This window comes from Sprattus sprattus, assembly GCF_963457725.1.
Source record: "Sprattus sprattus genome assembly, chromosome: 3".
NCBI lineage: Eukaryota > Metazoa > Chordata > Actinopteri > Clupeiformes > Clupeidae > Sprattus > Sprattus sprattus.
Genome location: NC_137922.1, coordinates 8,546,739 through 8,558,564, shown reverse-complemented (window position 1 = coordinate 8,558,564; position 11,826 = coordinate 8,546,739). Strand labels below are relative to the sequence as shown.

Here is an 11,826-nt window from a genome sequence, read left to right as displayed (position 1 = left end):
GAATACAACATATAGAATACAACATATTGAATACAACGTATAGAATACAACGAGGCACATAATGAGGCCGATATATTCATGTGTATATTTCACTTTATTAATTAAAAGACCAGCACGACACCACATACAAAAACACACGTAAAAACAATTTTTACAATACAAAGTACTGGGATCACCCAACATATTTTTTGCTTTAGTGCTGAAATGTTTCAAAAGGAGCTGTAAAAATATGTAATTGTACGGATAAAATGAATACACTAAGCATTTGCTCACACACTGCGATTTGGAATAAGCCTACCAGGTTAATGAAAAACGTAATACAAGGATACCTTCCCCCAGAATATCCAGTTCAAGTTGAAAGCTTGAGGAATTATTTCACTATTGTGTTTTTCAATGCATGACAATATACTTAATAAGGACAACAAACAAACTCATGGTAGCAACTTTAAAAACTTTAAAACGAATACTTCTATGTAGGGCTGCTTCAAATAAATTCTGGCTCTGTGTCTTGATCTTGATCTCTGTAAACACTCAGTTTGCGTCCCCGAAACCGTGGGAAGGGCGAAACAGGAGGCTCAATCGCAAGCAGACAATTATTGGACTGATTGGTGTTGAGAGCTGCGGTGGAGGCTCCCTGTCCTGCATCCGGGCTGTCCAGCTCGGGGGGCTCGGTGTCGGGGGGTGCCGGCGGGTCTCCATCAGGCACACTCAGGGGCTCCGTCAGCTCCCCTTCTCCCACCGGCACGGGGCTCAGCTCCCCTTCTCCGCTGCCCTCTGGCTGGCCCTCCTCTTCCTCCTCCTCCTCCTCCTCCTCAACGCTGCTCCCGTGGTCCTGCTGAACATGGCTGCCTGGGGAGGGCTCAGCCTCTACAACCGTGTTGTCCGTTTCTGGTTCCGTGTCAGAGTCCAGGCTCTGCTCCACTGATTCAGACGTTCCAGGAGGACTTCCTGCAACAACAGTGTTCATACAGTGGGGGGGAATACTGATGCAAGGGGAAGTCATTTGGCCTCATCATAAATACACAACATTGTACTATTGCACTCCGACGATTCCACAATCACATTTTTGCGAGAAGGATTTGGTTGTCAAAGAGTAAGTAAAGTAAGACTTTATTTATATAGCACATTTCGTACAAGAGTTGCAATTCAAAGTGCTTTAAGAGGGATGACTTAAATAAATACATTTTCCTAAAGACCATACCTTCGTCCACTTGCACCTCGACCTTGTCCACTTGTTCATCACTGCACTCTGCATCTCCATCAGTCTCCCCTGGGTCATCTGGAGGCACACAGCACTCCTGAACAGCAGGGGGCAGCAGAGGCAAGAGTCAGTATTCTCTTTAATGGATCCATAGATAAGCTAGTGTTGCGCTCTCAAAGAGGGTATACATGATTACACAGGCTTCGAAGACATGTCAGTAGATCTACAATGGCTATAATGGCAATGTATAGTACACTACATACTATAGTACATCACTGTGTAAGACCACTTAAAGGTCAAATGAATCACTTCACAGTAATTGCATTACTTCCTTATTCGAACAGTAGGGTATTTGTCCTTACGGAAGATTAAAAATGAACAGTTTAGATTTACTATATTATAAATTCAGGCACCAAAATGGGAACTCAATGTAGCAAAAGTCTGGACACCTCTTATTACAGGGATTCAAATAATAAATGTTTTCCAATATCAATCAAAGCCCACCAATGTCCACCTTTATTTTTGACGACAGACTCAGACTAGGGTTGTTCCGGCTCTTCAGAGACAGGTCATTTCCAGCTGCTCTTTGCTGAAAGGCTTGTAGTACCCTACCCTTTCTCTGAAATACCCACACACACACACACACACCTGCTTATAGTACCCTACCCTTTCCTTGAAATACCCACACACACACACACACACACACACACACACACACACCTGCTTGTAGTACCCTACCCTTTCCTTGAAATACCCTAAATGTGTTCTATTGGATTCAAAAGGCAACACTCTTGGCAAGGTCATATGTTTCCTTCTGTAGAAACTCTTCTGTGATCGTGTGCTTTGGGTCGTTATGCTGGAATATTCCTCATCTGCCAAACTTCTGGAGATTATTATGGGATATTCATCTATAAATTAACTCTTCCCAACACCTTTTGCACTCCCATATGCAACCCCATACCGTCACACTCCCACCTCCGTGCTTCACTGTTAGGACTGTCCCTTCACTGTGCAAGTCCTGGCCAGGTTCATACTAAACTCTCTGGATCTGATCTGATCTGAGCTGCACAAATTGATCTTGATCTCATCTGAACAAAGATTGTTCCTCCAAATACTCATTAGGCTTCCTTCCATGCCCTTAGGCAAAGTTTAATCTAGCAGTTTAAGTTAGTTAAGTAAGTTTAGTTTAATCTAGCAGTTTTGAGCTGAAGAGCAAGCAAGGGTTTTTTCTTGGACATAGTCCAGAGTGGTTGACCTAATGCAATGCCCTTGGCACGGTCTGAATCACAGAAACTAAGATGTCCACTGATAAACCCTGTGCCAAGTCTGAAGCACTTCTGCCCGTCTGTTTCTCAGAGCTGAAGTGTGGGAGTGGAGGACGGCTACTCTGGCTTGTTCTATACCTCCTGATGACTGCTGCATCTGTCTCTCTATACCTCCTGATTACTGCTGCAACTGTGTCTCTACACCTCCTGATTACTGCTGCAACTGTGTCTCTATACCTCCTGCTGCAACTGTGTCTCTATACCACCTGATTACTGCAGCAACTGTGTCTCTATACCTCCTGATTACTGCTGCAACTGTGTCTCTATACCTCCTGATTACTGCTGCAACTGTGTCTCTACACCCCCTGATTACTGCTGCAACTGTGTCTCTATACCTCCTGATTACTGCTGCAACTGTGTCTCTATACCTCCTGATTACTGCTGCAACTGTGTCTCAACACCTCCTGATTACTGCTGCAACTGTGTCTCTACACCTCCTGATTACTGCTGCAACTGTGTCTACACCTCCTGATTACTGCTGCAACTGTGTCTCTATACCTCCTGATTACTGCTGCAACTGTGTCTCTACACCTCCTGATTACTGCTGCAACTGTGTCTCCATACCTCCTGATTACTGCTGCAACTGTGTCTCTATACCTCCTGATTACTGCTGCATCTGTGTCTCTACACCTCCTGATTACTGCTGCAACTGTGTCTCTATACCTCCTGATTACTGCTGCAACTGTGTCTCTATACCTCCTGATGACTGCTGTGTCTCTATACCTCCTGATTACTGCTGCAACTGTGTCTCTACACCTCCTGATTACTGCTGCAACTGTGTCTCTACACCTCCTGATTACTGCTGCAACTGTGTCTCTACACCTCCTGATGACTGCTGCAACTGTGTCTCTATACCTCCTGATTACTGCTGCAACTGTGTCTCTATACCTCCTGATTACTGCTGCAACTGTGTCTCTACACCTCCTGATTACTGCTGCAACTGTGTCTCTACACCTCCTGATTACTGCTGCAACTGTGTCTCTACACCTCCTGATGACTGCTGCAACTGTGTCTCTACACCTCCTGATGACTGCTGCAACTGTGTCTCTATACCTCCTGATTACTGCTGCAACTGTGTCTCTATACCTCCTGCTTACTGCTGCAACTGTGTCTCTATACCTCCTGATTACTGCTGCAACTGTGTCTCTACACCTCCTGCTGCAACTGTGTCTCTACACCTCCTGATTACTGCTGCAACTGTGTCTCCATACCTCCTGATTACTGCTGCAACTGTGTCTCTATACCTCCTGATTACTGCTGCAACTGTGTCTCTACACCTCCTGATTACTGCTGCAACTGTGTCTCTACACCTCCTGATTACTGCTGCAACTGTGTCTCTATACCTCCTGATTACTGCTGCAACTGTGTCTCTACACCTCCTGATTACTGCTGCAACTGTGTCTCTACACCTCCTGATTACTGCTGCACCTGTGTCTCCATACCTCCTGATTACTGCTGCAACTGTGTCTCCATACCTCCTGATTACTGCTGCACCTGTGTCTCCATACCTCCTGATTACTGCTGCAACTGTGTCTCTATACCTCCTGATTACTGCTGTGTCTCTATACCTCCTGATTACTGCTGCAACTGTGTCTCTATACCTCCTGATTACTGCTGCAACTGTGTCTCTATACCTCCTGCTTACTGCTGCAACTGTGTCTCTATACCTCCTGATTACTGCTGCAACTGTGTCTCTACACCTCCTGCTGCAACTGTGTCTCTACACCTCCTGATTACTGCTGCAACTGTGTCTCCATACCTCCTGATTACTGCTGCACCTAAGTCTCCATACCTCCTGATTACTGCTGCAACTGTGTCTCCATACCTCCTGATTACTGCTGCACCTGTGTCTCCATACCTCCTGATTACTGCTGCAACTGTGTCTCTATACCTCCTGATTACTGCTGCAACTGTGTCTCCATACCTCCTGATTACTGCTGCACCTGTGTCTCCATACCTCCTGATTACTGCTGCAACTGTGTCTCTATACCTCCTGATTACTGCTGCAACTGTGTCTCCATACCTCCTGATTACTGCTGCATCTGTGTCTCTACACCTCCTCATGACTGCTGTGTCTCTATACCTCCTGATTACTGCTGCAACTGTGTCTCCACTGCTCTTTAGTTGGTCCCAGATCTTTGTGCATCCTATTCCACCTTTGTGAAGTCACAATCAGATTTTTCCATAGGACACTCTTTTCCATGTGGATCAGCCATGATGCAGGTAGAAATAGGCCATAGGTCCAATATTATACCCATCTTCATGCAATTAGGCTAATTGGCAATCAATTTTGTCTCAATGACTCACACACTCACAAACACACACACACACAGACAGACACACACACACCTGCTGTATTGAGGGCGTCTGTAACAGGCTGGTGGAGCTGCAGCGTGTGGAGTCGGAGGGGAAGATGTGCAGGTAGAAGACGATGAGCGTCTCAACGACACGGGCCTGGTAGGGGTAGTCCACCAGCGAGGAGAGGGACACCGTGGCACCCGTGGGGCGCGGCCGCATCAGGGACGGCCCGAAGACGATGCCCAGATTACTGGGGCTCATCTTATTATCTGGCTCCAACTCTGCAATCCTGCAAAGAGGGAGATTGGAGAGAGAGAGAGGAGACAGAGAGAGAGAGAGAGAGAGAGAGAGAGAGGGGGGAGAGGGAGATTGGAGGGAAGCATGAGGGGAGAGAGAGAGAGAGAGAGAGAGAGAGATACATCTTAACTAAACAACTTTAAAAACTCAGGCAGTAAACTCATTTAAGAGGAAACAAGACACGACTAGCATGTCATCAAGGCATCACATCACATGGCCCACCTGTGCAGGTGACGCACGATGTAGCGCAGGGTGGTGTGATGTCCTTTGGGGATTTCAGACAGCAGCTGCTTGACCTTCTCCACCACGGTCAAGACCTCAGGATGCGTATCCGCGCCCAGGTCCTTCAGCTCCGCCCCCTTCCCAGGCTCCACCCCCTCGGCGCTCTCGGGATGCAGGCTCTCCTTGGCCAGACCCATCAGGTGGTTGTACAGGTGGAAGGGCATTATGGGCTCAGGCAGCTGGGGACACAAGGTTACCCGCTCTTACACACAACCACCATCAGGGGGAGCCTATTACAAGAAGCACAACACTACCCATATGAGGACTCGGTTAGTAGATTGGCCTCGATTATCACGCGCACTAATAAAATGTGTGTTCATAACGAGAGCGCAAGATTGCAACGTGTGCATGATAAGTGCGACGTCTTTGGGATGTCTAGTTGAACTGATGATGTAGATAAAGGTTGATTTGAGTGGCACCTGTCTCAGGTAGAGCTTGAGCACATTGCTGATGTCGTGAGGGGAGGACTGGGACAGCTCCACCAGCTCTTTGCCGTTCTCAAAGGCCTGGCACAGCTTCTCCACCCTCGTCTTCACTCCGTTCACCCGGTAGATCCCCTATAGAGAGAGAGGGGGTGGGTCAGGGTCACAATGCAACAGTACACTGTATTCGCCTTTTCAAAGTGACTACATTGAATTCTGTTAACTGCTGATGTGTATCCAATGCAACGGTACACTGTATTCGCTTTTTGAAAGTGACTACATTTAATTCTGTTAACTGGTGTTGTGTATCCAAGACAAAGCAATCAGCCAATGCATGCTAAGACCCTATTCCCAAACCTTCAATACTGTAACAGTTCAAATGCAAACAGCTTAAACCGTAAAAACACTTCAAATTAAAACAGTTCTGTAGTTAGTATCTGAACTCAACCACTTAGCCCTCCAAACCCCCCCACTGGCCATATTTACAGAAGCAATGTAAATGCCCTGACCTTCGTCCGCAGTGCCCTCCTCTCGATCTCACAAACGCACTTCTTCACGATGAAGGGGATCCCGTCAGTGCTGCCTCCTGACACCTGGGTGAAGTCCCTCCCGAAGAGCTGCAGGCGTCCGTGGAGCTTCTTGTGGCCGCACTGGATGGTCATGGTCTCCAGGCACCTCTTATGGCACGCCAGGTAACACTGCACACACACACACGACGGTGGTGGTGGTGGCGATGTGGGATTAGAAACTACTCATCATTTCTCTGAACTACTGCTAAACTAAGGATCAACATTATTATTTGGTGCTACATCAGTGTTCCAACCAAAAAAACAAACAGATGAAACCAGAAGAAATAAATACTAACACACAAAACAGCTGTGATGGGGATTAAGTCTGTCCTTGTTTTTAAAAAAAAGAAAAAAAAGGATCAGGAAGTGCAGAAGTGAGTAAAATGAACGAGACCAAACAAAATGAGGTCAACACTGTGAACCTGGACTTTCCCTTTAATCTGTGAGAGGGAAACTCACCTCCTCACACTCACCTCCTCACACACACCTCCCCACACACACCTCCCCACACTCACCTCCCCACACTCACCTCCTTACACTCACCTCCTCACACTCGGCCCCCTGGAAGTAAACTCACCTCCTCACACTCACCTCCTCACACTCGTCCCCCTAGGAGTAAACTCACCTCCTCACACTCACCTCCTCACACTCGACCCCTGGAAGTAAACTCACCTCCTCACACTCCGCCCCCTGGAAGTACACGTAGCTGTCACACTCCCGACACTTGGCCGGGGCGCGTAGCTTGCGCAGCTTGTGAGACTGAGCCGCTTTGGATAGGCCGATGTTACGGAACGGTCCCGTGGGCACCGCGATCTCTGGCTCTATCCCGTTCAAGTCTGGAAAATCATTTTAATGAAGTTGAAAAATGACCAAGATGAAAACAGAGCATTTATAACAGTATTTGTAGTGCATCCAGTGTTAGCATATATTCGTAGTAGTATTTGTAGTGCATCCAGCGTTAGCATATATTTGTAGTGCATCCAGCGTTAGCATATATTCGTAGTAGTATTTGTAGTGCATTCAGTGTTAGCATATTATCTCAATGAACATAAATGCGGTCTCACTAGGTGATTCAAACGTGGACACTTCTTTCTCGTCCAGATCCTCGTTTGATGACATGGTTCCCGTGGAGGAGGTCCTGGCTATTTTACTGATGTCTCCTACAAGAGATGCATTTGTTTATGTCCTGAAATTGAATGCTTCAGTAAACTAGTCAGATGAAAAACACGAGAGATGGCGTAGGTTACTGATGGCCTGTATGACCTGTGCTGGTTGTAGGAGATCCCAGCCCACTGCATGCACCCACACTGTCCGTGTCACTCACTGTTGAGCCCCAGGACTTATGGCTGAGATGGCCACGGGCTGGAACAGGACACAAACAAGATCTTCATTTAGTAATTTAGCTGCCTTCATGCTCCTCACCACAACCATAGGAGAAGTTCATGAGGCCAAACTACAGGAGAAGGTCATGGAAGCCAAACTACAGGAGAAGTTCATGGAGGCCAAACTACAGGAGAAGTTCATGGAGGCCAAACTACAGGATAAGTTCATGGAAGCCAAACTACAGGAGAAGTTCACGGAAGCCAAACTACAGGAGACGGGTACAGGTGACGGGTACAGGAGACAGGTACAGGTGATGGGTACAGGAGACAGGTACAGGAGACGAGTACAGGTGATGGGTACAGGTGACGGGTACAGGTGACGCGTACATGAGACGGGTACAGGAGACGGGTACAGGAGACGGGTACAGGTGATGGGTACAGGAGACAGGTACAGGTGATGGGTACAGGAGACGAGTACAGGTGATGGGTACAGGTGACGGGTACAGGTGACGGGTACAGGTGACGCGTACAGGAGACGGGTACATGAGACGGGTACAGGAGACGGGTACAGGAGACGGGTACAGGAGACGGGTACAGGAGACGGGTACAGGAGACGGGTACATGAGACGGGTACAGGAGACGGGTACAGGAGCTGCTGACTCACCCCTCTTGTGTTCCCCCTTCAGGGTGGGGGCTCCATCAGTGGGGGCTCCATCAGCGGGGTCTGGGGTGTCAGCGGCGCTTGGGCCCTCAGAGGGGAAACTATCATTCCGTGGCCTGGTCTGTTGCCTGGGAGACACATTTACTCTCTTAACCAATCATGAAGGACCCCGCTTCTCTTAACCAATCATGAAGGACCTCGCTTCTCTTCAATTATATTAACTATCGGTAGAGTTGGGTGACCCAAGGTTCCATTACAGATAGTTGTCTTCAAACAATGACATCTGTCGATGGATAGACAATCCGACACTCCCCAATTATAACCCAAGAGATCAGAATTATCTTTTTGTTCCAGTACATTCCACTCTCTGGTCTCATTCCACTCTCTGGTCCATGAAATGTGTTTCTAGTCTGTGAGCATGTGAGTGTGTGTGATTTGACCGTGTGGAACCTACAGGCTGCAGGCCTCTAGTCTGTGAGCATGTGTGTATGTGTGATGAACCTACAGGATGCAGGTCTCTAGTCTGTGAGCATGTGTGCATGTGTGATCAGTAACCTACAGAATGCAGGTCTGTGTGCATGTGAGCATGTGAGATCAGTAACCTACAGGATGCAGGTCTCTAGTCTATAAGCGTGTGTGTATGTGAGATCAGTAACCTACAGGATGCAGGTCTATGAGCGTGTGTGTATGTGAGATCAGTAACCTACAGGATGCAGGTCTATGAGCGTGTGTGTATGTGAGATCAGTAACCTACAGGATGCAGGTCTATGAGCGTGTGTGTGTGTGAGATCAGTAACCTACAGGATGCAGGTCTATGAGCGTGTGTGTGTGTGAGATCAGTAACCTACAGGATGCAGGTCTATGAGCGTGTGTGTATGTGAGATCAGTAACCTACAGGATGCAGGTCTATGAGCGTGTGTGTATGTGAGATCAGTAACCTACAGGATGCAGGTCTATGAGCGTGTGTGTATGTGAGATCAGTAACCTACAGGACGAGGTCTCTAGTCTATGGGCGTGTGAGATCAGTGATGAACCTAAAGGATGCAGGTCTAGGAGCGTGTGTGATCAGACCGTGATGAACCTTCAGGATGCAGGTCTATAGTCTATGAGATCAGTGATGAACCTACAGGACGTAGGTCTCTAGTCTATGAGATCAGTGATGAACCTACAGGACGCAGGTTTATGAGCATGTGAGCATGTGTGCATGTGAGATCAGTAACCTACAGGACGCAGGTCTCGGAGTAGGGCTCAAAGATGTAGCTGGCCTCCGTCTGGGCTGGCATCTGCAGCTCTTTGACGTGCGTGGCGTACTGGTGCGCGGGCTCGTACAGCTTGCTGTTCTCACACAGCGTCTGGTAGTGCACGGGCAGGGCCACCGTCTGCATGTGCATGTTGGAGTAGTACGTAATGGTCACCTGAGGGGGGCGACGGAGAGTTTAGAGAGGGTTAGCAGAGTGCAGTGCAGAGTCACATAGTTCAGTCAATCTCAGCCAGGTAGAGGACACACACACACACAGAGTTCTGTCAACCTCAGCCACTGGATGAGGACAGGTAGAGGACACACACACACACAAACACACACAGTTCAGTCAACCTCAGCCACTGGATGAGGACAGGTAGAGGACACACACACACACACACACAAACACACAGTTCTGTCAACCTCAGCCACTGGATGAGGACAGGTAGAGGACACAGACAAACAGACACACAGACACACACACACACACACACACACACACACACACACACACACATTTGGTCTTGCTGTTGTTTCCATTCAGGTCGGTTGGGTTTGGCCCATGCACTGTTGTTTCTATAAACACATCCATGCTAGACCCACATATCAACTCATTCAGCTCAAATACACGCCAATATTATTATCATCATTATTATTATTATTGTATTATTATTATAATAATATGACCACAACAGTGCATTTCTCTCTCCTGAGCTTCCAGGTCTCCAAGAACAATTCACCTCAGTCAAATCAAATGACCTCAGATGACCTCAGTGTTCACTCATTAATCAGCTGCGCTGTGGCGTTCTCATGCATGACTGCGATAGAACCGCTGTGTTGACTAGTGGTGCACAACATAGTCCCTGTCCAATACTGTCAGGAATGTAAACATTGGCACCACTCTCAATCGTGAGAAGAATGTACTGAACCTGCCAAGTCATTCTGGTGCATATAAAAACCCACTGCATGAACAGCCATCAAGGAAACACTCAGGTAGAGGACGGACACACACACACACACACACACACACACACACACACACACACACACACACACACACAGAGGAGTTGTGGTGCATATGAAAACCCCACTGAATGAACATCAGTCCTCTGGCCGACTCACGGATCGCAGCGTCTGGTCGCTCTGCTTGATGAGCTCCTGTATCTGCCTGAGCACGGTGACCTTCATGTCCTCCAGCTCCTGGTGGTTAGTCATGGCGTCTGCGATACACAGCCTGTAGGCAGCCTCCGTTTCCTCCGCCTGACAGAGGGAGAGAAGAACATAGTCATGGCGTCTGCGATACACAGCCTGTAGGCAGCCTTCGAGGGCTAACTGAAGGATACGGTCAGGCCAGAGCAGCCGAGGGCTAACTGAAGGATACGGTCAGCACAGAGCAGACGAGAACAGAGCAGACGAGGGCTAACTGAAGGATACGGTCAGGCCAGAACAGCCAAGGGCTAACTGAAGGATACGGTCAGGCCAGAGCAGACGAGCACAGAGCAGACGAGCACAGAGCAGACGAGCAGACGAGGGCTAACTGACCTTCATCCGGGCCTCCTCCTCCAGACGCTTCTTCTTGTCCACGGTCTTGGCCGTGGAGCTGCTTCCCTCCTCCTCCGCTCGGCTGGCGGCTGCTTTGGCCTTGTCGTACTCCTCACAGCGAGTCATGAAGTTCTGCTTGGCCTTGCGCAAGTTGGTCTCGCAATCCATCTGTCCAAAAACACGAGCTCACACACACTGTAATATAATATAATATAATTACCTTTTGATTCCACCTAGTTCACACAATGAGAGGGGCAGCCATGCCTACCAGTTTCCTCTTGGCTCGGCTCCAGCTGTCTTTGAGCTCTTTCCGCTTCTTCTCATGCTCAAGCTTGCGCTGAACCAGAGGCTATGAGGAGAGGAGAGGAAAGAGAAGAGAAGAGAAGAGAAGAGAAGAGAAGAGAAGAGAAGAGAGGAATTCAATGAAAGTGCAATCAGCATCCACAATTAACCCCTGGTCCCTCCAATCAGTACAGAATTAAACCCCTGCTCCATCCAATCAGCATCCACAATTAAACCCCTGGTCCCTCTGCGCCACCCTTAGACACCCTGAGAGGGACGAACGTGACGTGACCGTGGCTAGAGAGGAGCTACCTGGATGAAGGTTTTAGAGAGGAGAGGGAGGAGAGGAGAGAAGAGGAGAGGAGAGGAGAGGAGAGGAGAGGAG

General features: G+C 48.3%; 1 protein-coding gene across 1 annotated transcript in view; it reads right to left on the bottom strand.

The window, feature by feature from the left end:
- Window positions 1-204: 204 nt before the first annotated feature.
- arhgap45b (Rho GTPase activating protein 45b) overlaps window positions 205-11,826 on the bottom strand; it is a gene marked incomplete at its 5' end in the record, with an annotated part of 24,535 nt that continues 12,913 nt past the window's right edge. The window contains 14 exons of the mRNA XM_080833999.1: window positions 205-948; window positions 1,202-1,298; window positions 4,876-5,113; window positions 5,344-5,582; window positions 5,823-5,960; window positions 6,335-6,523; window positions 7,067-7,230; window positions 7,459-7,554; window positions 7,658-7,756; window positions 8,381-8,505; window positions 9,602-9,792; window positions 10,740-10,877; window positions 11,160-11,327; window positions 11,428-11,508. Coding sequence (XP_080690125.1) covers window positions 485-948; window positions 1,202-1,298; window positions 4,876-5,113; window positions 5,344-5,582; window positions 5,823-5,960; window positions 6,335-6,523; window positions 7,067-7,230; window positions 7,459-7,554; window positions 7,658-7,756; window positions 8,381-8,505; window positions 9,602-9,792; window positions 10,740-10,877; window positions 11,160-11,327; window positions 11,428-11,508 — 2,427 coding nt within the window. The 3' untranslated portion in view covers window positions 205-484. The remainder of the gene's footprint in view (window positions 949-1,201; window positions 1,299-4,875; window positions 5,114-5,343; window positions 5,583-5,822; window positions 5,961-6,334; window positions 6,524-7,066; window positions 7,231-7,458; window positions 7,555-7,657; window positions 7,757-8,380; window positions 8,506-9,601; window positions 9,793-10,739; window positions 10,878-11,159; window positions 11,328-11,427; window positions 11,509-11,826) is intronic.